The sequence below is a fragment of the Lathyrus oleraceus genome, chromosome 2 (genome assembly GCF_024323335.1).
Source record: "Lathyrus oleraceus cultivar Zhongwan6 chromosome 2, CAAS_Psat_ZW6_1.0, whole genome shotgun sequence".
NCBI lineage: Eukaryota > Viridiplantae > Streptophyta > Magnoliopsida > Fabales > Fabaceae > Lathyrus > Lathyrus oleraceus.
In genome coordinates, this window is record NC_066580.1 from 135,102,924 (window position 1) to 135,128,979 (window position 26,056).

The 26,056-nt window shown below is 37.4% G+C and overlaps 1 protein-coding gene across 1 annotated transcript in view; it reads left to right on the forward strand.

Annotated features, from left to right (window-relative positions):
• The window catches only part of LOC127118477 (uncharacterized), a 52,919-nt gene that overhangs the window by 21,008 nt on the left and 5,855 nt on the right, over nucleotides 1–26,056 (forward strand). The window contains exon 3 of the mRNA XM_051048689.1: nucleotides 21,997–22,229. Within this exon, the coding sequence (XP_050904646.1) occupies nucleotides 21,997–22,229 (233 nt within the window). The remainder of the gene's footprint in view (nucleotides 1–21,996; nucleotides 22,230–26,056) is intronic.

Below are 26,056 nucleotides of genomic sequence, written 5' to 3' on the forward strand. Positions count from 1 at the left end.
CTACATCTATTACATAAGATATGGGAGGCGCTCGTCCAATAGAACTTCAAGCCGCCATCATTAGCTAAGTTTGACGGGCGCATCGACCCGTACGAACATATAGCCTCCATCAACACTAAAATTCTCACCATTGGGGTACCTAACTCCTTAAAGTGTAAGCTCCTGTCTGGAACCTCCAAAGATACAACACTGAGGTGGTTTATTTGAAGGAGAAGGGCGATCCAAAACGCAACGGAATTTAAAATTTCTCCTTTAAAGATCCTTACGAATGGGCATGATCATTGATAGAATCGTTACCTCTTGTGGCGATTGTAACCTTTGATGCAGATCTACGGAGCGATCATGAACGTTGAACAATGACAACGCCTCTTCTCAGTCCACACGAACGGATTCCTTCAATCTCAGTGCTAGTTGCTATGAATGAAGGCTTTGAGTGAGTGAGAGAGAGAGAGAGAGAGAGAGAGAGAGAGAGAGAGAGAGAGAGAAACGAAATTGCAACTGCACTAATGCTTCTGCACAAGGGTTCTATTTATAGAACCACTTGTGTGGGCTATAAGCTAAAAAGCCCACTTAAGTGTATGTGGCCCATATCTTATAATATGCCAAAATCACTTAAGCGCGTGGTACCTTACCATATTTCGTATTCTACTTAAGTACACCGTACCTGCGATGTTCTTCAATTCACTTAAGTGCACTGTACCTTATGATGTTCCTTAGTTACTCTATCTCTCATCAATTGTCATTTGTGTGTGACCCTGTAGGTTTTCACGACATTGGCAATTATATTAAATCACGCATTTAACATAATAAACAGTGAACGGTATCTAGCAACACATCACTGCTACCCAAGACACGAAAATATCATGTGATCTGACAAATCCTTCTGTGATAATACTTATGTGTATAATTACCCTTTTGCCCTTATGTCTATATTGAACACAAGGCATAGATCGTGTCATCCTTGTCCAGTTCAATATTGGGCCCATAGACATTTATCCTGTTACGCAGGATGGGAAAATTCCATCTAGGTCACTCATGTCCCTTAGCATGCTTCGTGGAGTACCCATCAACTGTCTTTATGGTCATCCAGTTACGGACAATGTTTGATCAACAATAAGGCACTTGACTCTACATCTAAGGTCCATAGTGGTTTCAGGTCGAAGGGTGGTATACACCACTATCACCATGAGAATAACTTATGACACTTTGCATAAAATTCTATATAGTATTCTCATAGCGGGTCAATCCAGTATAAATATTACTCTTAATATTCATACCTATGTTTAAGACTTGATAACTCCTTATCCATGATCCATGAGATGTGATCATCAGTCTATAAACATAATAGTCTTCATGCTTTAATGTTATCCCACTTCACAATAAAGCTCGACAACGGATACTTTAAGAATAATGTCCTTATGTTTAATGTGATCTCATGATTAAGTCATACTCGATACATTAAACGGACTAGCTATTCTAGGGACTTTATTAAACAAACATAATAAAGAAAAAGCCTTTTATTATTAATAAATAATTCGATACAAGTACCAAAAGTATTGACCTTTAGGGCTTACACCAACATTATTGGCCTCCCCTGAATCTTTGTCACTAGCTATCAAGACCTGGTGAAGAAGCTAATTCATCAATTTTATGCAAGCAGAGATAAGAAGGGGAACACCAAAGTCTATTCATCACTCACCAAGGTCCCTCGAAATCACTAAGGGAGCACCTCGCCCTCTTCAATGAATAAAAAATAAAATTAATTTATCCAAACTAGGTAATGTTCGTTGAAGTATTTCAGAGTGCACTCGGGGATGAACACTTAAACGAACCCCTCACATAAAGGTCAACGGTATCCTTGGCTGAAGTAGCGACACGAGCGGAAAACTACATCAAGGGTAAGGTGAGAAATGGTAAAAGGAAGTCCTGCGATGTAAAATAATGTACTCCATACATAAACTACTCACAAATGAACTATTACATGTCATCCATGATGGACATAATAACGTTCAAACGGAATGGATAACCCACTGAAAACTTCACTCCTAAAATGTATGTCGGGAGCATATATGGAGAGAGGTCCTCTATATGCACAACATTCTCTAGTCGCCAGCTCCCAAGACATACGTCTTAGGGACTGACACTCACAATTGGAGAAAGAAGGAGGTATAAAGCCTCATCCAAGAAGTTCATATGAGAAATACGTCAAGGACAACTTTGCTAGAGCACAAGGTGAATACAACTTTAAGGTATAAGATTCTTGGGTCAGTCTAGGATCGAAGAAGGTGAAAGAACCAACTAAAATAAGTGAAGATATATTTGTTCGCCATACCCTTAATACTATCATAAAAGGGTTGACAAGCGGAGGGGAGACTAGTTCATTCCAGAAGAAATATGCACTCCAAATCCTAGTCGTTGATAGTTCTTCCAGTAACTCCATGACAGGTGAATTAGAAGCTTTAAAGACCAAGATTGACTTTTATGAAAGGGATGCTGCCAAAATTTACCCGCACAACGATGACCCTATCATTATCATTGTTTGATGTCACGGTTAGTAAATCAAAAGAGTCTTGATTGATCAAGGGAGTTATGCAAACATGCTCTAATGGGTTGTATTTGAGAGGCTCTTCTTGGATTTGGAGGACCTAAAACCCTTCTAGTGATCGTTGGTGGAATTTTTTAGGTGAAGGGTTACATAATGATGAATACCACCTTTGGAGTAAAAGAAATTCTAGATATGAGAATATAAGATATTTACTCATTGATGTGCCCTCATCATATAATATGATCATAAAGAGGCCTTCCTTTAATAATATGAGGGCCTCCTTATCCACCTTATACCTAGGCATGAAGCACTTGCTCCTAGATGGGAGAATCGATGTTATCTAAGGGAGTCAGAAAACTTCCAGAAAATATTAGGTGGAAATCTTGAAGTTGAAGAAAGTCGGAAGGTTAGGCGTGAACACCATGGACATAAAGGCGAAGGTAAAGCCTCCAGAGGGAGCTCTCATTAAGGAAGGCTTGACCATTTTAGCCGAGGAGAACACGAAAGTTGCAAAAGAAGATCTCCTGCAGCGAGATGATTTCTAGGGATATGAGCCTCATTTATTCAGGTTGCTTAATGCTTATTTTGATTAGGCGAGTTATATTATCGACCATTTTTTAAGGATAGTGACATTTTTCTTGGGGGCACTCTTTTTCTTTTTTGTTAAAGTAGCGCACGATTTTTAATGAGGACCTAAATTTTATATAAGTTTTGTATTGTTGCTAATTTACATGTATGATGCCAAGGAGCAAAGGAATATTATCAAGATCACCTTTTAAGTCAATTAAACATGGTGAATCCTTATATGAGAATTCTTTCCACCTTTTAAGGATATTAAACATGTTGGATCCTTATGTGGGAATCCTTGTCCCCCTAAAGGCTATTAAATATGTTGGATCCTTATATGGGAATCCATGCCACCTTTTAAGTCTATTAATGATGTTGGATCTTTATGTGGGAATCCTTTCCACCTTTTAAGGATATTAAACATGTTAGATCCTTATGTTGGTAACCTTTCCTCATTTAAGGCTATTAAACATGTGAATCCTTATGTGGGAATTCTTGTCGCCTTTAAGGCCATTAAACATGATGTATACTTATGAGAGATTCCTTGCCCATGGAACCTCAATTAGCTTGCTTGTACTATTGAGCATGCTAGGCATAATAGGTCGCACTTAGTCTGCTTCTACATCAAAGCGCGCTTAGCGTGCTCTCCTTGACAACAACAATACCTGATTTTTCTATCTCATTTTCTTTGTTTTTTGCACATTAATTTTTGGAGTAAATTAACCAAACTCATCATAATATTTATCATAAGTTAGGAACTTGGGTGTGTTCATGAACTTACTACAAAATTTCCACACAACCAAGTTCATTATGCATGATATTGTTAGTAATTCATCATCGTAAACAAAATAAAATAAAATTGTTCAATAAGCAATAAATTTTAAATAATAAAGCGATACAAACTTCACAATGATAATGATCATGTTGTGTCGGTCAATCATCCTCACTAGTTGTTTCCTCATCTTCTCCTTGAATCACTTCCTCCTCCTCATCGGAGTCATCATCATATACATGGGCATGTTGTACTGATATGCATCCCTACTCATAATAGAATGACTTATTATTAGGCTATTTTAAGTAACTACTAAACTCATCTATGTTAGACTATGGCACGGATCTAGAAGGGGGGGTTGAATAGATCCCAATTGAAAATTAAGTCGGCGCTACCAATTAAAAATTGGTTTTGAAAAATTGTTTTAAGTGCGGAAGCGGCCGAGGAAAATATAGTCTAAAATGAACTGTTATTGGAAACCCGGATATGCGTCAAGCTTATGGATTAGTGATAATGTGGAATAAGAATCACTACACTAGTCACACAATCAATGATTTGTTTCACTTACTAGGATTCCTAGTTCCAATGATTCAAACACCAAACCAAACTAGAAACACACTTAAGATAACTTTGGTTTAGGCAAATTATCAAACACTTGGTGTACGAAAACACTCCAAGTGATATTTGTGTTGAGTAAGTGATTCCAATTAATCTAGTACAATATCCTATTGTACTTTGGATTCAAAAACAGAGCTTTAATCTCTTACTCAATTAATATCAAAGTTTGATAAAAGTGCTTATTCTAAAATCAATTAATTTTTAAGCTGAAAACAAATATGCAGAAAATTAAAGAAGACAAAGATTTGATGAGGCAGTTCCCCCACCGTCCTCGCTTCGGGGTACGTCTGCCCTCAATTCTAAAACTAGAATTGAGATGATTTAATAGATATCACCTGTTGAATTTAATCGTTTATACAAGGATTGCAAAGCACATATACAACAGAACTTCTCAAGATGTTGAATGTTGCTTCCACTCCTTGTTCCTTGATTCAAGATGAATCAAGCCCTTCGATTGTTGATGATAGACCTCCGATTCCAGCCCCTTTGTTGAAAAACACTTCGTTCTTCAAACCCTCGGCCCGGCTAATCTCAACCACAACAATTCGAACCCGAATGCTTCCCTTCAATTTCACCGATTTCGCTACTAGATTGACGAAGACTTCCTCTTCTCAATCACCTTCGCTCAGCTGAAAGTTGATGAAGCAATTCGTCCAAAAACCCCCAAAATCAAACCTATCTTGGAGGACAAAACCCTAATGGTTTTATTCAAGAAAAAACCTGTCACAATCTTCAACCCGAACCGGATTCACCAATCATGGCTTCGAACCTTATCACCTTTAACCAATCACAAATCACCTCAAAAATGGTTGTGTATAGTTGATGTGTTGTGAGATGTTAAAGATGAAGATGATGAGTCTTGGACAACTATTTCACTTTTTCTTGTTTCCTTGAACACTTGAAATCAGTTTGACAAATGTTAGTTGATAAAAGTAATTTGACTTCTATTTATAGTAACCAACTTACCAACCAAAAATAACAGCTTTTCAAACAGTGGAAAATACTCAGAAAACTGAGTTTACGCACGAGCGGTCGACCATAGGTCGGCGTGCACTGACCCGTGGGAAATGCACCGACCCATATGGTCGATTCAAGTATTCCATGCGCTGACCCGTGGCCAACTGTACTAAGCCATGTGCCGACCTGTGGTCGACTCAAGCAACCATGCGCTGACCAGTCACCAACTGGTCTGTGTTATGCGCTGACCCGTGGCTTATGCGCTGACCCTTGCGGTCGACTCAAAGCCTGCAAACCTGCAAAAATTCGTATTTTTGTGGTTTTCATGCATTTCGTCATGATCACATTTTATCCACATATGTTTTATGAAATATAGCAGTTTTAGATAAGCATAGGGAAGGATATGATAGGTGATATGTTGCATTTGTTTGTAGACGTGGAATCGACAATGCCGATTCATCCATGATGGTCATTTGTCATCATCGAAACTTGTGATTGTATGTTATCTGACAATTTGCCCTTACATACTCCCCCTTTTTGATGATGACAACCTGTGCAAAGCCAAAGAGACAAACAACATGCAGTATTTACACACATTATGCACACTCCCCCTTTCTTTTGTAATCTAACGTTATCTGCAAAACGGACTGTTAATTGTGGTGAACATTTTGGCTGCTTGTACTCTTCTCCCCCTTTAACAACATCAAAAAGAGACAAGGAACGATTATTCAACATAACATAAAATTCAACAGGAAATAACACTATCAGATAACAATATCACACCAAATATCATTACTGAATGATAATCATTAATTAAGAGAGGATAATCATTACAATGGATTTTGCATAAACAAGCATAACAGAAAAATTCAGTCAAACAACAAACAAATTCAGATGCATGTGCAGTCCTATGTTCTAATGGTGGTGTCCTGGATGGTAACAAATGTTCGGGTTTCTGTAGGGGTCAGCCAGAGATGATATTTGTTCAGCAATACCGCCTAGATACTTGAGACTCCCGTCGACCGATCGTTCCTGGCGTTCAAACGTTTCGGTAAATGCAGCATACCGTTCATTCACGCTTGTAGAAAGGTTATCAAGCCTCTCATTTTGCGCTTGAGTTTGGCTGCTAATATGAGCATAGCGCCCATCCTGAGTTTGCATGAAGGATTGTTGTGTCAGCTGCATATTTCGCATCATATCCAACAATTCTGAAGAGTTTGCGTGTTGTGGAGGAGACGAAGGAGATTCTTCATCATACTGGTGATACGGCTGGTAGAATTGACGTTGAGTTGACCAGCCCGTATGTTGCCATTCACCCCAGCCACCCTGGTTGGGGACATCTTCTTCAGTTGAATGTGAATGCTGAACCCAAGTGGAGTCGGAGTAGTCGTGAGTGTCAACTTGTGGAGGACTATTATCTCCACCATGGTGATCAAAGGCTTGTCCTGCTTCCTCTTCTTCATTTTCCTCTTCATCTTCTTCTTCTTCTTCACTTTCATCACTGTCATCATCTGCTGCAATAGGCATAGGAACATTTCCTCTTCGAACAAACTTGTAGATTCTCCGCTCATCACACCAAAAATATCCCATCATGGACAGAGTTTTTGGGCTGAACTCTTTGTCTGATGAAATGGAAGTATACGGGAAGGACGGATGATTGACGTCGGCTGCAGTAAGGACCTCTTGAATGAAAGATCCGTAGGCAAGAGTCGTTCCTCGTCCGGAATCACGTAGACTGAACATCCTACTGGCAATGTAGTAGGGCCAGTTGATTTTCTGCTTATTCTTCAGAATGTACATGAGATGAACCTCAGCCTGTTCAACTCTGGAGAGACCACCCTTCTTTGGTCGCAGGATGCGTGAGACAATCCACTGAAGAATTCGTTCTCCTGTTTTCAGCTTGCCTGCAGTGACAGTTCGTGGGAACGCGTCACTGTTCACAATATGACCAGGGTATGGTCGTTTCAGAATATCGTTCAACGCACTCCTAAACTCGTAACCTTCTATTTGGTGAGAGTCGGTTACCTCAGCTAGAGGATTTTCAGCATCATCCAGTGACATATCAAAATATTTGTTCCAAACGTTTGACTTAAACGATACCTTTGTCGTGCCGATCCTGGAGTGAAACTTGTGCCCGCGAAATTTATCATGAAGGTCGGCGTAGAACACTCGGACTAAGTCTTCGCTGTATTTAGCATTGAATTCCAAGAATTTGACAATGCCTTGATGTTGTAGCAGAGACATGATTTCTGTGAGGTGCATGTGTTCTGCGGTGAGTTTGTAGAAAGCATGTTGTCGCACAACTCCTCTTTTGCCAATATCTCTGTTGAAGGATTCGACGCGAGCCGGTGGAACAAGCGATATAGCGGAGATGGGTAGAGATGCGGCGGATGATTCCCGAGATCTCTTACCGGTAGGTCTGCGAGATGTGGAAGCCATTTGAACAGGTTTGAAGCTTAGTGTGTGTGGGTAGAGAGTGAAGTTTAGTGAGGGTTTTTGAGAATGATATTTCAAGAGAGAGGATTTTCCTTTTTGTAGATGAGAAGTTAGGGTTTTGGGAAGAGGAAAGATCAAGGGACAATAGACACTAGGTAGATGCAATTTACAAGGTAGTGGGAAGTTTGAAATGTAATGTAATGTAAATGCACACTTAATGGGGATTTAGAATGTAGATGCATGAGAAGATTGAAGGTTTTTCTGCAGAAAAACAGAATTTTTGAGCGATGCGTCGACCATACCTCTGCATGCGTCGACCGTTGCCCTGATACGGTCGACTCATACAAGTAAAAATTCAGTTTTTCACATTTCTGCATATACACTTACATGCTTGATGCATAAATACAATGCCACACAACAATAAACATCCAAAGAGATACGTCATAGAGATATATACAAAATTATCATATAGTACAGCTATTTAACAGTGAAAATTTGTAGAGAGAGAGAGAGGAACAGTATCACCTCGATGCCGGAGTGACTAGATGAACAATAAACTTGTGCTTGCAACAACATCAATTTGTTAGAAGTACAAGATTATGGTCTTAGATGAATTAAGATAAACCAGTCATTTATAATGCCCGTTCCGAAATATCGAGTATACCAAGTTCTCGGCGAATATGAAAGAAAGGTTCAGTAGCTAGCGGCTTTGTAAAAATGTCCGCTAGTTGATTTTCAGTGTTAACATGTTCAAATACAATATTACCTTTCTCTACATGATCACGAAGAAAGTGGTGTCGAATTTCGACGTGTTTGGTGCGAGAATGCAACACAGGATTTTTGGTAAGGTTAATGGCACTTGTATTGTCACAGAAAATGGGAATACGTTCCAGTTTTAGGTTAAAATCCAATAGTTGTTGCTTAATCCATAGGATTTGAGCACAACAACTACCGGCGGCAACATATTCCGCTTCGGCGATTGACAAAGCAACTGAAACTTGTTTCTTGCTATGCCAACTGACCAAAGAATTTGAAAATAAGTGACAAGTGCCACTGGTGCTTTTCCTATCCGATTTGCAACCGGCGAAATCGGAATCGGAGAAGCCTACCAAAGAGCAATCATTTCCTTTGGAATACCATAGTCCATACTTCGAAGTACCGGATAGGTATCGAAGTATCCGTTTGACAGCTTTTAGATGGGATTCCTTGGGACATGATTGGTATCTTGCGCACATACACACGCTAAACATAATATCGGGACGAGAAGCAGTGAGATAGAGAAGTGATCCAATCATACCTCTATACTGTTTTACCTCTACGTCTTTACCGTTTTCATCTTTATTCAAGTTTGTACATGTTGGCATGGGGGTATCAATGGCCTTAGCTTTTGCCATGTCAAATCTCTTGATAAGGTCCAAACATTACTTTGTCTGGCTCACGAAAGTTCCTTCTTTGAGCTGTTTAATTTGCAAACCGAGAAAGTATGTGAGCTCCCCCATCATACTCATCTCGAATTCGCCCTGCATAAGGTCTAAAAACTCTCTCACAAGATTCATGTTAGTAGACCCAAATATAATATCATCTACATAAATTTGTACTAATATCAAGTGCTTTCCTTGACGTTTAATGAAGAGGGTTGTGTCAACCTTTCCTCTTGAGTAACCTTGATCGAGTAAAAATTTGCTTAGTCGCTCATACCAAGCTCTAGGAGCTTGTTTGAGGCCATATAAAGCCCTTTTTAGTTTATAAACATGATCAGGATACTCATGAGATTCGAAACCCGGAGGTTGTGCGATGTAAACCTCTTTATTTATGTGACCGTTAAGGAATGCACTTTTAACATCCATTTGGAGTAGTTTAAAGTCTTTCGCACAAGCGAAGGCAAGGAGAAGGCATATAGCCTCGAGTCGGGCAACCGGCGCATAAGTTTCCTCATAGTCGATGTCTTCCTCTTGGTTATAACCTTGCGCGACTAAACGCGCCTTGTTACGGGTTATTACCCCGTTTTCGTCCAACTTGTTCCTAAACACCCATCGGGTGCCGATTACTCGATGACCTCGCGGAGGAGGGACAAGGTCCCAAACCTCATTTCTAGTAAACTGATTTAGTTCCTCCTGCATTGACAGAAACCAGTGTTCATCGAGTAGGGCTTCTTTAGGGTTTTTAGGTTCTATTTGTGAAACGAAAGCGAAGTGATAACAGAAATTACTTAGCTTCGATCGAGTTGTAACACCCTTTGAGATATCTCCGAGAATGTTGTCAATTGGATGGTCTTTGGAAGACTTCCAAGCTGGAGGGAGATCATCGTTTGAAGGCGGATGAGCTACCTCGGTTTCCTCATGGTGTACATCTTTATCCTCCTCAACTTTGACTATGTCGGGTTGATCAATCCCCGGCTCGCCATCTTTGAGTATGTCTTCCGTAGATGTACCTGCACCATGAACAACACTACCCTTTCCGACGTTTCTCGGATAGGATTCATCAAAAGTGACATGTACATACTCTTCCACAGTAAGTAATCGTTTGTTATATATTCTATATGCTCTACTAGATTGAGAGTATCCGAGGAAGATACCTTCGTCGGCCTTGGAGTCAAATTTGCCTAAGTTTTCCTTTCCATTTTAATACAAAGCATTTGCAACCGAAAACATGTAGGTGAGAAACATTTGGCTTTCGCCCTTTTAAAAGCTCATATAGTGTTTTATTTAGAATGGGGGTGAATGAGCACCCTATTCAAAACATAACAAGCCGTACTAATGGCGTCGGCCCAAAAATATTTCGGTAAACCACTTTCGTTAATCATTGTTCTTCCCAATTCTTCTAAAATTCGATTTTTACGCTCCACAACCCCATGGTTACCGCAATATTCTTCAAAGAAATGGTTTTCAAACTCACCCCCATGGTCGCTTCTAATTGCGACAATGTTTGTATTTAATTTATTTTGCGAAAGTTTAGAAAATCTTTCAAAGGCGGCGAACGTATCGCTCTTGCTTACTAAAATAATAGTCCAACAAAATCTAGAGAAATCGTCCACTATTACGAAACCGTAATAATTTCCTTCTAGACTTTTAATCCTAGACGGCCCAAATAAGTCCATATGAAGAAGTTCGAGAGGTCTCGTTGTTGAAACGATATTTTTGGATTTAAATGAGATCCTCGTTTGCTTCCCTTTTTGACAAGCATCACAAAGGTGATCCTTGGTGAACTTGATTTTGGGGAGACCTAGGACTAGATCTTTTGAGACTACTTTATTTAGTAAGTCAAAGTTAACATGTGCTAAACGCCTGTGCCATAACCATGAATCTTCACTCATTGTTACAAGGCATTTGTCACTTATTAACGATACTTCATTCAAGTCTAACATATAGACATTATTCACACGCAGGCCATTAAACATACTCTTCTTATCATCATTATGTACAATTTTGCAACAATCTTTTGAAAACGATACATTGTATCCTTTGTCACATAATTGACTAATGCTAAGTAGATTGTGTTTAAGACCTTCGACAAGCAATACATCAGAGATAGTGATGGAAGAAGGATTACCTACACTACCTTTACCAAGTATTGCTCCACGGTTGTTGTCACCGTAGGTTACATATCCTTTCTTCTTAGCCACAAAGTCAATGAAGAGAGATATGTCTCCTGACATGTGCCTTGAGCATCCACTGTCGAGAACCCATCTTCTCTCGGTAGTCTCGAGGCATTGTACCTATGGAAATGCAATTAACACAAGGAGGTACCCAATGGCTTATTGGGTCCTAAATGGTGAGTAACGAAATGGTTGCATTTGGGCATCCATTGATAAATGCCTTTAGGAACTAAGAATCTCTTAAACCCGCATTTAGCAATGGAGTGGCCTTTCTTGCAACAATAAAGACAAGAGAACTTTTCATTTTTATTGCCTTTGCTATCTTCATCCTTTATAACATATTTATATTTTTGATATGGATTAACCATACTTTTTCGAAAATTTGATTTATTGATAGCAAAGGTAATTTTGGGCTCAAGAGCATTGTCAAGTTCTCCTTTAGGTTTCTTACTTCACCTTGCCAAATATAACAAGTATCACACCTAAAGTTCATCATTCTACTTCTAAGGTTCTCACAACCTGCTTTTGTGCTTTCTACTATAGAAGCTTTAAGTGCCTCAAGTTTCCTTTCAGATTCTTGAATTTTGTGTTCCAAATGAGAAAAGATCTTTTTATTTGAGGCAAGCCTTTTAAAGGCCTCTTTAGCTTCACAGTGTAAAGTATCAAATGCAACTTGTAATTCATAATGAGACATACTAGAGGATTTTTCATATTTAGCATGTCGTACCTGTTTCTTTTTATTCTTTTGATGAGCAGATAGGCAAAGGTTTGCAGCTTCATCTTCATCACTAGAACTTTCATCATCGGATGAGTCGCTATCGCTTTCACAAGCTATGTACGCTCTCCTTGGCTTTGATGGTTTCTTGTGTGATTTGTATGATTCCTTTTCCTTTGTCTTTTTGTTCATCGGACAGTCCGGTTTGTAATGACCGGGCTTTCCGCAAGTATAGCACGACCCTCTAGTCATTTTACCTTTTGAGTCATCATTTTTAGAGTACCTAGATTGTTTCCGGAAGTTTACCAAGTTCTTCTCGGAATGTTGGATGTCGTTCTTTCTCACGTAACGATTGTAACGTTTAACGAACAACCCCATATCTTCGCTCTTGTCCTCTTCTTCTTCGTCGCTCGATGAATAATCACTTTGCTCTTTTGCTTGAGACTTCGAGGAGGAAGTCTTTAGAGCTATAGATTTCTTTTCACTCACCTTTGCTTTGTCCTTTTTATCTTTCTTTTCGTGTTGTTCTAGGCTCATGAGAACTTGTTCGTGCTCTTGTAGTTTGCCAAATAATGTTGTCAAGTCTAATGTGGTAAGATCATTTGCTTCTTTGATGGCGGTCACTTTCGGCTGCCATTCCCTGTTAAGACATCTCAAGATCTTATTAGTAGCAACATCATTGGAAATAGGTTTACCTAATGAATGTAATCGATTGATAAGGTGAGTAAATCTCTTTTGCATGTCAGCAATGGTTTCCCCTTGCTCCATGAAAAAGAGATCAAAATCTTGTGTTAATGTGTTGATTCTTGCCAACTTAACATCGTTCGTCCCCTCATGGGCAATTTGTAGTGAATCCCACATGGCCTTAGCAGTAGGACAATGAGATACACGATAGTATTCATCTACACCTAATGAGGAGATTAGGATATTTTTGGCTTTCCAATCATAGTTGTATTTCTTTTCATCATCATCGGTCCATTGTGCTTCGGGCTTAGGCACTAATTCATTATTCTCATTGGTCATGGTTATTTCAATTGGACCATTGAGAATAACATTCCATATTTTTCTATCTATGGAATTTATGTGCACCCGCATACAGTCTTTCCAATAACTATAATTTTCACCATTGAAAACGGGAGCTCTATTATAAGCCCCTTTAGGTTCGTTAGCCATTTTCTATTGAAGCACGGAGTGAACCGGAGCTCCTGATACCACTTGTTAGACTATGGCACGGATCTAGAAGGGGGGGTTGAATAGATCCCAATTGAAAATTAAGTCGGCGCTACCAATTAAAAATTGGTTTTGAAATATTGTTTTAAGTGCAGAAGCGGCCGAGGAAAATATAGTCTAAAACGAACTGTTATTGGAAAACCGGATATGCGTCAAGCTTATGGATTAGTGATAATGTGGAATAAGAATCACTACACTAGTCACACAATCAATGATTTGTTTCACTTACTAGGATTCCTAGTTCCAATGATTCAAACACCAAATCAAACTAGAAACACACTTAAGATAATTTTGGTTTAGGCAAATTATCAAACACTTGGTGTACGAAAACACTCCAAGTGATATTTGTGTTGAGTAAGTGATTCCAATTAATCTAGTACAATATCCTATTGTACTTTGGATTCAAAAACAGAGCTTTAATCTCTTACTCAATTAATATCAAAGTTTGATAAAAGTGCTTATTCTAAAATCACTTAATTTTTAAGCTGAAAACAAATATGCAGAAAATTAAAGAAGACAAAGATTTGATGAGGCAGTTCCCCCACCGTCCTCGCTTCGGGGTACGTCTGCCCTCAATTCTAAAACTAGAATTGAGATGATTTAATAGATATCACCTGTTGAATTTAATCGTTTATACAAGGATTGCAAAGCATATATACAACAGAACTTCTCAAGATGTTGAATGTTGTTTCCACTCATTGTTCCTTGATTCAAGATGAATCAAGCCCTTCGATTGTTGATGATAGACCTCCGATTCCAGCCCCTTTGTTGAAAAACACTCCATTCTTTAAACCCTCGGCCCGGCTGATCTCAACCACAACAATTCGAACCCGAATGCTTCCCTTTAATTTCACCGATTCCGCTACTAGATTGACGAAGACTTCCTCTTCTCAATCACCTTCGCTCAGCTGAAAGTTGATGAAGAAATTCGTCCAAAAACCCCCAAAATCAAACCTATCTCGGAGGACAAAACCCTAATGGTTTTATTCAAGAAAAAACCTGTCACAATCTTCAACTCGAACCGGATTCACCAATCACGACTTCGAACCTTATCACCTTTAACCAATCACAAATCACCTAAAAAATGGTTGTGTGTAGTTGATGTGTTGTGAGATGTTGAAGATGAAGATGATGAGTCTTGGACACCTATTTCACTTTTTTTTGTTTCCTTGAACACTTGAAATCAGTTTGACAAATGTTAATTGATAAAAGTAATTTGACTTCTATTTATAGTAACCAACTTACCAACCAAAAATAACAGCTTTTCAAACAGTGGAAAATACTCAAAAAACTGAGTTTACGCACGAGTGGTCGACCATAGGTCGGCGTGCGCTGACCCGTGGGAAATGCGCCGACCCCTATGGTCGACTCAAGTATTCCATGCGCTGACCCGTGGCCAACTGTACTAAGCCATGCACCGACCTGTGGTCGACTCAAGCAACCATGCGCTGACCAGTCACCAACTGGTCTGTGTTATGCACTGACCCGTGGCTTATGCGCTGACCCTTGCGGTCGACTCAAAGCCTGCAAACCTGCAAATATTCGTATTTTTGTGGTTTTCATGCATTTCGTCATGATCACATTTTATCCACATATGTTTTATGAAATATAGCAGTTTTAGATAAGCATATGGAAGGATATGATAGGTGATATGTTGCATTTGTTTGTAGACGTGGAATCGACAATGCCGATTCATCCATGATGGTCATTTGTCATCATCGAAACTTGTGATTGTATGTTGTCTGACAATTTGCCCTTACAATCTAGAGTGGGCATTTCATCTGTAATTACAACCTATTCATAAAATTGATAAAAGACATCATTCACTAGTATGTCTTAGAGCACCCATAGGAGAAATAAGCTCTCATATCAGGGTCCATGCTATAATAACTCATTGCCTCTAGTTGAGGTTGTGTATGTGTAGTAGGAAGTGGTGGTGGTGGTGCCTTTTGTTCTCTTTGACCAATACAATGTTGGGTAATGAAATCCTCGTGAAGCTTAGAAATTTTCATGATATGATAATGATCAAGAAATTCTACCCCATAATGCTTGTATAAGCCCATTATCTACCCTAGGAAACCAAGTGCCACTTTATTCGATGAATCCAAAATCTCCCAAATTTTGTTGGACACTACACGTGTTATATCCACTTGTTTTCCTTTTACTACGTACTCGATCAACCGTGATAACTTTAGGGGGAAAATGATGTGTGCCTTATGGGTATAACATTGTGCATGAGGAAGCTCATCCAAATATGTGTTTGGATGGTCAGGTCATATCTTTTTTAAATAGATAGGGAGTCCATCTTGACCCACTTCATAGGTTTTTCCTGTTTTGCATATAGCAACCGTAATTTCATCATAATTACAATTTCCCTTTCCTAGCAGTACTACGAATGGATCTAACCATTTGGATGTTCCACATAATTATCTTCAATGAAGGCATGAATGGGTGCTTATCAAATGAAACCATTCTTCCTTGAACCCTAGATAGCTTTATCATTGGTGCATATTCAATGTTCTTGGGATTAGCATAAACATCACACATGATGTTAAGGTTAAAAACCTTGTTTGGAGTTTCCATAATACCCTAACCTTGTGCATTAATCTCTTTTACGACATTAGGATAGTCACCTGGATCTTCCAATTCAAGCGTCTTCTCTCGAACCAAATTTTGGTTTCCAATTTAATGTAATATATTATTCATAGATGAAAGTTTTGAATTTGTGCTCATCATATGGCGCAATAGATGAACTAATATCTGCGCTTTGTATTTTTCTTCTAGTGTTTTATCTTCCAGAATTCATCTGAATAATTAGCAAAAAAAATATATGGAATTTTACATGTTAGCATAATATGACATAATAATTACATTCATAATTTCCATGGATACATGGTGACCGAGAAACATTTTAGGTACACAGATACATTACACATGCAATGGATGATTTTTACTCATTAATTTAGTACCTATATATCTATACATGCGAAAAAATCCCCCTCATTGTTCATCATAGCATCCATTTCAAAAGTTCAAGCAAATTAATTATATCATATCCTAAGTTATCACCATGGAGCACTAAATTTTCCCTAATTTCAACCTAAAGTAGAGCATTTATAGAAATTTTATAGCAAAGTCAATAATGAATGAAAATCTAAGCAAAATAGAGTAGAATGATATACTTGAGCAATCTCTATATTTGAATAAAATTCGAATCGATGATGTATTTACCTTTGGATGATGTTTCCTCGTGTGTGCTATGGTTTTTCACAAGTGGGAGAAGTGAAATGAGTGAAAAAAAATGATTTGGGAAGTATAAATTTAAGTTTGGTTACATTTCCCAATGTATTGAAACAGGTCTTGCACTATGCGAATTAGGTCGCGCTAGTTGAGAACTCATGTTCTGACTTTTTGGATTTCCCCTGGGCGTGCTATGCGAGAAATGGCTTGGCCATTCTGCGCTTAGCAAGCCCATATTTTGTTGGCTTGACATTTTTCTTTTCATCAAAGTGTTTGAATTGAAATTACCTAATTAAAGCCTAATTCAAAAAGAAAAATGTAAAATATGGTTGGGTTGCCTCCCAAAAATATCTTGTCTAATGTCAGTAGCTTGACAGTGATCAATGTTACGTGACACAAATTACCTTATAACTTACCTCACGATCTTTGATTCTGACATTTACTTCTCCTATATCAATATCCACGAGCATCCTCGTTGTCTTCATGAAATGTATTCCTAAGATGAGAGTTATTATTATGTTTGACCTGACATCCAATATCGCAAAGTCTAGAGGAAATGAGAACTTGTCAATTTGTATTAACGCATCTTTGACTACTCCCACTGGTATACTGCATGTTTTGTCTTCCATTTGGACTTTTCCTACATATAGATCTATTTGCAGATACCCAATTCTTTCTACCATTGAAAGTGTCATAATATTGACACTTACACCTAAACTAATAGGTGCATTACTAATTTTTATATTACCTATAGAGATAGGTAATACAACTACCCCAGGTTCAACTTCCTTTCTTTGTAGTTTCTTTAGATTTTCCTTGCAACTTTATCTTGTAAACATTCTTCCTTTTGTCCTTCTTCTCCTTATTTCTTAGTTTTGACAAAAATCACATCATCCCCAAGAGCAACATTGTAGTCTTCCTTTAGATTGTTCTTTGTGTTTGCACTGAATGTGCTATTTCGGAGATTTGAGATCTGCTTGGCTAATTGACCCACTTGTGCCTCAAGGTTTTTAATGGATGCTTAAGTTTTTTTAATGGCCATAGATACCCACATGAATTGATTGAGTGTATCCTTCAGATATGTAGAGGTGCTTGTGAGTAATGATGAAAATGTTGTCTATTGGATAGACCGACCTCAAACCTCCATCCTTGATTAAAATTGTTGTTCCTAGGAAGTTGCTAGTCTAATATTGCTTAGTTATTTGATTGGAAACATAATTTACTTCTCCAACGGTAGGGGTAAAATCTAGTTGGATGGTCTCCGCTACAGAGTTCATATAATACAATATGCCTTTGTTAAGGTATTTCATGCATTTCCTTTTGTTGTTATGACAGTTTTGTCAGTCGTTGGGTCAGTTCATCCACTGTTTGAGTTAACAACTTATTTTTAGCAAGAATGACATCATTTGTATTCACTTATATGATACTATTCTTCACTTGAAAGGGTCTTTGTTGTGTTTTCCTTAGTGATCACTGAGTGTCATGCATTCAGTGATTGTTATTGCATCGTCCCCACTTTTGGACATAACATAACCACCAACAGTAGCATCTATTAACAATTTTGGTTGTTGTTAAAGTCTATTCATGAAGATGTGTATTTTCACGAGTTTGTTAAAAACTTGGTTTGTACATCGCCTCAACATGGACTTGTATCTTTCCCATGCCTCATAGAGAATTACTATTACGACTTGGGAAAATACTGTGATGGTTGTATTGGCTTCCATGAATTTGTTGTGAGGAAATAATCTATTCAATAAATTTTCCTTCAACAAGTTCCATTTTTTAATTATCGATGTAGGTTGATCTATATACCACCCGTTCGCTTTGCCAATCAGAGAGTTTGTAAACAATCATAGGAATACTGCATCTTCATCATTTTCAGGAGCTCCTAGAATTCCAACAATTTTGTAGAGTTTTGTTAGGTGCGTATATGGGTCTTCATGATCTCAACTTGCAAAAAGGGTTAGCATACAAAATTTCCCATAATCCCATTTTTATTTCACTTTGTTGAACATTCCTTTGCATTCTAGAAAGATGAGCTAGACGTCTAGGACTATGTTAACACGACATGCATTTTTTTCCATTGTTGTTGGTGTTGTTGTCTGCTTTAACCATGGTCTTTTGTGTTGAGACATAATACTCTTCTAGATCTAACCTTTCGGCTCTATATTTCTTTTTCCAGTTTCATAGAACAATTTGTAACCATTCCCTTGCTAGAACAATTTCCTGTTTAATTAATTTTCTTTAATTACTATGTTCATGCCATTTTTCTATTTATTTGTGAAATTTCTGGCATTAAGGCTTTTCTGTTATTCAAGGTTTAGGTCAGGTTGTTTGCTAAAGTCGAGTTGATTCCTTGTTTAGCATTAAATGAGTAGCTTATTAAGGCGGCAAGGATCCTTCTTGAGAATCCAACAAATATAATCTCCTTGTGGGCAGCAAGTTTCCTTCATGAGGATCCAATAAATATAATCCCCTCGTGGGCGACAAGATTTCCTTCATAAGGATCCAATAAATATAATCGCCTAATGGGCGACAAGGATTCCTTTGTGAGTATCCAGAAAATTCTTCAAGATATACTTAGATCTTCATTACATTAACTTGAAAACATTTATATAACCATTTCAAAGAAAATAAGGGGCTAAAAGGAGCTAAAAGGAATCCTGAACAGATGTCCGACAAAGAAGCTAAAAGGAATCACACCAGAAGAATGTTGGTTTGGTGTCAAGCCTAGCTTGAGTCATCTAAGGGTGTTTGGATCTATAACACATAGACATGTGCCAGATCAGTTGAAAAGAAAACTTGACAACAAGTCGAGTCAGATGATTCTGATAGGATATCATTCAACTGGAGGATACAGGTTGTTTGACCCAATGAATAAGCAAGTGGTGATCAACAGGGACGTGATCATAGATGAGCTTAAAGAGTGGGATTGGACTGATAATGTCAAGAAAGATTCGGTGAGGATCTTTTGTGATGAACCAACTAGTGAAGTCGAAAGAGAAGTTCGACAGGAAGAAGTCAGAGGTGAAGCAGACCCAAGCTGACCTCAAAGAACAAGACACGTGCCTGCAAGGTTGCAAGAATGTGTGATTACATCAGATGATATGGTCAATGAAGAAGGTGAGTTGGTACATTATGCCTTCTACGCACATGTTGAACCAGTCAATGTAGTTGAGGCATTGAAAGATTCGAAGTGGATGAAATTAATTGACGAAGAACTGAAGTCAATTGAAGTCAACAACACTTGGTCACTTATCGAATTTCCCCAAGACAAGAAGGAAATCGATGTGAAGTGGGTATACAAGGAGAAGTTGAATCCCAAATGAGAAGTGAGTCGACATAAGGCGAGACTTGTGGCGAAAGGATTTCTTTAGAAAGAAGGAATCGACTTCGATGAAGTTTTTGCACCTATTGCTAGGATCGAAACAATCAGGTTGGTTGTTGGTCTAGCAAACATGAACAACTGGAAAATGTGTCAGATAGACGTGAAATGTGAATTCCTGAATGACCCCTTAGAAGAAGAAGTTTATGTTGCACAACCAATTGGGTTTGTGAAACAAGGCGAAGAAAGAAAGGTGTACAGGCTGCATAAAGCCCTGTACGGACTTAAACAAGCTCCAAGAGCTTGGAACAATAAAATATATGGATTTCTAAGGGAGAAGGAATTTGTGAAGTGCGATTTAAACATGAAGTATATGTAAGAAGAAGCAAGAGTGAATTGCTTATACTATGTCTCTATGTCGATGACCTATTGATTACAAGTAGCTGCAAGAAGGAGATCAAAGACTTCAAAGGTGATCTCAACAAGGAATTCAAAATGTCAGATCTGGGTGACATTTAATATTTCCTTGGCATCAAATTCTACAAGAGTGATAGAGGTTTGATGATGCATCAAAGAAGGTATGCATGCGAAATACTTAAGAGATTTGAGATGCAAGATTGCAACCCAACTTCGAATCCAGCTGAGCCCAGATTAAAACTGTCGAAAGATTCAGATGAAAATGATGTCGACCCAACCCAATACAGAAAACTTATTGGGTCGCTTCGATACCTTTGTCACACAAGGCCTACCTTAGCATACAATGTAGGTATGATGAGTAGATTCATGCAGAAGCCAAAGATATCACATATAGCAGCGACAAATAGGATACTAAGGTATCTAAAAGGTACTCTCGACTATGGCATTTTGTTTCCTACAACTGATGAAGGAAAATAATGAAAATTAGTGGGATACACTGACTAAAGTTGGTGTAGTGATGCTGAGGATCGAAAATCCACATCAGGCTATGTGTTTATGCTAGGTGGTGCACCAGTTGCTTGGAGTTCGAGAAAGAGCCAGTGGTGGCATTATCGTCGTGTGAAGCAGAATACATAGTTGCTTCTCTTTGTGCATGTCAAGCAACGTGAATGGTGAATTTGATTGAAGAGATAACAATGAAGAGTCATGGAGCAATTACCATGAAGATCGACAACATGTCAGCTATCAATCTGGCGAAGAATATGATAGCACATGGTCGAAGAAAGCGCATTGAAATGAGGTTCCATTATCTTCGAGAGAAGGTAGTAGATGGGAAGATGAATATGGAACACTGCAGAACTGAGAATCAGATTGCAGGCATCATGATGAAGGAAGTGCAGGTCGAAGTATTCAGAAGACTAAGAGCTATGATGAATGTAGATATCTTAGACAAAATGAATTAGGTGGTGTATTAAATTGTAATTCCTTGTGTCGAAGCAGGTTTCTCAACAGAAACAAGGAAGTGTCGAACCACCTAGTATGTTGAGTTGTGTTAGTGTGTCGAAGTGTCGAAGCATGTTGCTTCATACAAGATTTTATCTTAGGCCTATTTTAGTAGTGTTAGTTATTTTGGGCTTTGTCTTGAGGTCCAAGTTAACCTAAATCTATAAATAGAGGGAGTAACCCTTATTTTTGTAATGAAGTTAATAGAATATTCATAACATTATAATCACAGTATTTTGCAGTTGCAAAGTGAATAAGAAATTTTCCTTAGTTTGTGGGCAGAGAGAAACTCTGTAGAATTTTATTCTTCTTCTCCTTCATCGTTCTTTACTTTCTTTCTTTCTACATTGTTCTTATCTTTTTTTTATTGTGTGGGTGATCACAATCTTGTTTATCAAGATTGATTGAAATTCTCCATAGATTTTGGTGAATTTCCAACATAAATCACATTTTTATAGGAAAATATTACTCTGCAAACAAAACAAATATAATGATTACACTCGTATCTCAAAAAAGTTTATGATTCAATTAGTTAATAATTTCCTATCACAATTTGAAATGTTTTCTTTTGTTTCAGGAATTACTACAGATGCCGCTACAGGAAACTACTTGAATGTAAAGCCACGAAGCAAGTTCAACAACTTAGTGAAATTCCAGAAGTGTTTGAAGTAATATACAATAATTTACATTCCTGCAAAAGTCCCTTAATAGGACCAGCTCCACAACTAGTGAACTTCTCAAAGGATATGTCAACCACCATGTCTCCATCACCAACGTCATTTCATGAGTGGCTGTCATCGGGGCCACAAGGTAAGAAAACAAGTTGAATAATAACAGGAGGCTAAAAACTATAAATCAATAAAATATGGAAAAAAAGACTATCTAATAAAATAAAAAACTTTCATTTGATTTCTTGACACAATATATATATATATATATATATATATATATATATATATATATATATATATATATATATATATATATATATATATATATTGTGAAATGATGACTAAAAAAACAAAGTATGATCGATTTTTTGACTAACAAAAAAATCACAAAGTAAACGAAAAGAGAGAAGAGAAGATAAAAATAATTCAAGTGGTATAAAAACTGGATTCTTGATTCAATTACACATTAGGGAACAATGGTTACAATTGAATCTCAACCACACCACTTTCTCTCTCTGATTAAGATTATCAGGGATTGATGGAGAAGTGATGACTAATATGTTATTCATAGAAAAACTAACATACTAAAAAATTGGCTCAACAGACTGACCAAATTCGACATGCTAACTTAAACAACAAACTAACATATTTCAACAACTACATTAGCTCTTCGACTTTGACAGAGTTTGCTACAACACTAGCTTATAACCCATAAGCTACAAATCTCCATCTTGGAACAAACTTAGAACCACAAAACAAACTAGTTATCATCATGCGCTTCTATCAACGGCATACAGTGGAAACTTTGCAACTTGACAATGCCTTAGTGATCATATCAGCAATATTGACATCAGTTGAAACCTTCAGCACTTGGACTTCTCCACGCTCGATTATCTCTCTAATGAAATGAAGAAGATAAGAAGGTAAGGATCCCTCACTATCCGACCGCCTAAACATCCACATATTAATAACCCTCACCCCTGCGTCAAAAGTGCAGCAAAATCAAAGTTTGACCATGGAGTATTCCCTTCCAAGAGTTCTCCTTGGACTTTTGCCTCTTTCCACTCTTTGCATATTTTCTCAAACTTTCGCGTAATGACAACCCCCCTTCTTCTCTCACTCTTTTCTTTTTAAATTAACCTAATTTTATTTTTATTAAATGAATTTCATTACCTCCCTCCCATATCTCTTTAATTCCACCCATTACTCTATTTTTAATTAATTTTTAGTTTTTTTCCCTCAAAACCACATTCTTTATTTTCTCTATTATTCTTAATTAATTTAAATATTAAACTAATTCTTAATAAAATTAAACTACCCAATAATTAAATATTACTTATTTAATTCAAGAAAAGAATATCAAAATTCAAATAATTATAAAAAAATAATATTAAAAATATTAAAATAATACTAATAATATTAAAATTAAAAGTGAGGTGTTACACAAAACAAATGTTCGATTTGGAGAGAATGTGTGAGAGTTTCTGCTGGTGAGTTTCTGAACCTTTGCAGTTTTTATAAGACTTTTTCATTGATTTTGTTTTTGTCCTAATAACGATTTACTTGGTTTTTGGATTTAACTTGAGGCACAAGTCAAGTTTATCGGAACAAACAATATGTGCAAATGTACATAGAGGACATAGTAGTTTGATAAGTCTACCAATGCTAGGCAAGTAAGAGTCACAATGTCTATTTGAGTGTGTGAAGAGTATGACCGAAGTATATCTCTTCAGGGTCTGTTTCGGAGTTTGGAGGGGAAGGGAAGTGACAACTTTAAAAAAAGAAGAATTAAGTGGAAAGAATTGAAGGATTTTGGTTAGTAGGGTTTTGGAGGTTTGTTTTTATTCATAACACCGAAAATCCCCTAATTTTGGGAACTCAAAATTTGTATTGAAGGAGGGTTTTTGAGGGCTTACGTAAATTTTTCAAATATATTTTATGTTGTTATAGTATTCTGAAAATTAAAAATATAGTAATGATAAATATTCTTTTATCATTCTATACAAAATCATTCTTTCAAAAAACATCAAATGTTTTTCTATATATTTTTTTAAAATTCATTTTTGAAAGAATTCCCTTCCCCATCCCTTTTAAACTCCCAAACAAAGCCTTAGTGTGATGATGATCGGTTTATATAGGGTCTCTAATATCTTAGAAGTTAGAACTTGGAACCATAAGATTGGTGAATAATTGATGAAATTGAGTGAGGTGAGGGAAAATAATAATTGTAATGAGAGAGAGAGAGAGAGAGAGAGAGTATTTGAGGGTGAGAATATGATTTTTTCATAATAAATAGATGAGGATGCCCCTTGACATTTATACACAAAGATAGTTGGATTAGGATACAAATTACAACATTAAATAATTGAAAAAACAAAATTCTCGGACCTATAACCAGTTACACAAAACCTGTAACCAGTTATAGTTACTAAAAACTCTAAAAATAGAAATAGTGGTAACTAGTTACTACGAATGCGTAATCGGTTACACCAATGCCAAAACCATTTTTTATTCAGTTATTTGACCTTTTGACATGCCTGTAACCGGTTACACGCCTGTGGTAACCGGTTACAAAACTTGAATTACCAAAAATCTCTAACACACCACCTTAATTCAAGTGCTCTAAGTATACCATGTCCATGTTCATCTTCAACTTATTGAAAATTTCACTTGTAACTCCCTTAGTCAACAAATCAACAACTTGTTCTTCACTTCGAAAATATCTCATATAAATTTTCCTTCACTAACAAGTTCTCTAAAGTAGTAAAACCTCATCTCAATGTGCTTGATTCTCCCATGTGCAATTGGCTTCTTAGCAACATTAACTGCGGAAATGTTATCAACCAGAAGTGTAATAGCATCACCCTCACTGTTGCCTAAGTCATTCAATACATTCATTATCCATACGACTTGGAACGCACATAACGAACACCATGAGATTGGTGTTCCTTCTCGACGACGAGAGTGAAAATATCGGTTACTTCTTCGAACATCATGAGATTGGTGTTCCACCGAACATAAAGATGTATCCAGCTATAGACTTTCGATTATCTTTATCTTCGCACCAATTGGAATCGTTAAAACCTAGAAAATTGCATTTTCTTCCCGGGTCCTCTATGTGAAAGAGAATTCTGCAGCAAATTGTTCCTTTGACTTATCTTAGGGTCCTTTTGACTGCTGCCAAGTGAGACACCTTCGGTCTCCCATGAATATACTCACAATACTAACATTAAACGCCAAGTCTGGTCACATATTTCACAAGTAACGCAAGGATCCAATCAGTCTCCTATACTGAGTTGGATCAACATCTTGCTTATCCTCACTCTTTTACAACTGTAGCCTTGGTTCATCTGGAGTAATAGTTGCATTACAATGCTCCATTTCAAACTTCTTCAATATCTCAAGCGCATACCTTTTCAATGTTTGTGTAAGCCATAGAGGCCAATACTTTAGGTACTTGTCTCGAATTATTTATTAATAATAAAAGGTTTTTTCTTTATTATGTTTGTTTAATAAAGTCCCTAGAATAGCTAGTCCGTTTAATGTATCAAGTGTGACTTAATCATGAGATCTCATTAAACATAAGGACATTATTCTTAAAGTATCAGTAGTCGAGCTTTGTTGTGAAGTGGGATAACATTAAAGCATTAAGAATATTATGTATATAGACTGATGATCACATCTTATGGATCATGGATAAGGAGATATTAAGTCTTAAGCATAAGTATGAATATTAGGAGTAATATTTATACTGGATTGACCCGCTATGAGAATACTACATAGAATGTTATGCAAAGTGTCATAAGTTATTCTCATGGTGATAATGGTGTATACCACCCTTCGACCTGAAACCACTATGGACCCTAGATGTAGAGTCGAGTGCTTTATTACTGATCAAACATTGTCTGTAATCGGATGACCATAAATATAGTTGATGGGTACTCCACGAAGCATACTGAGGGACAT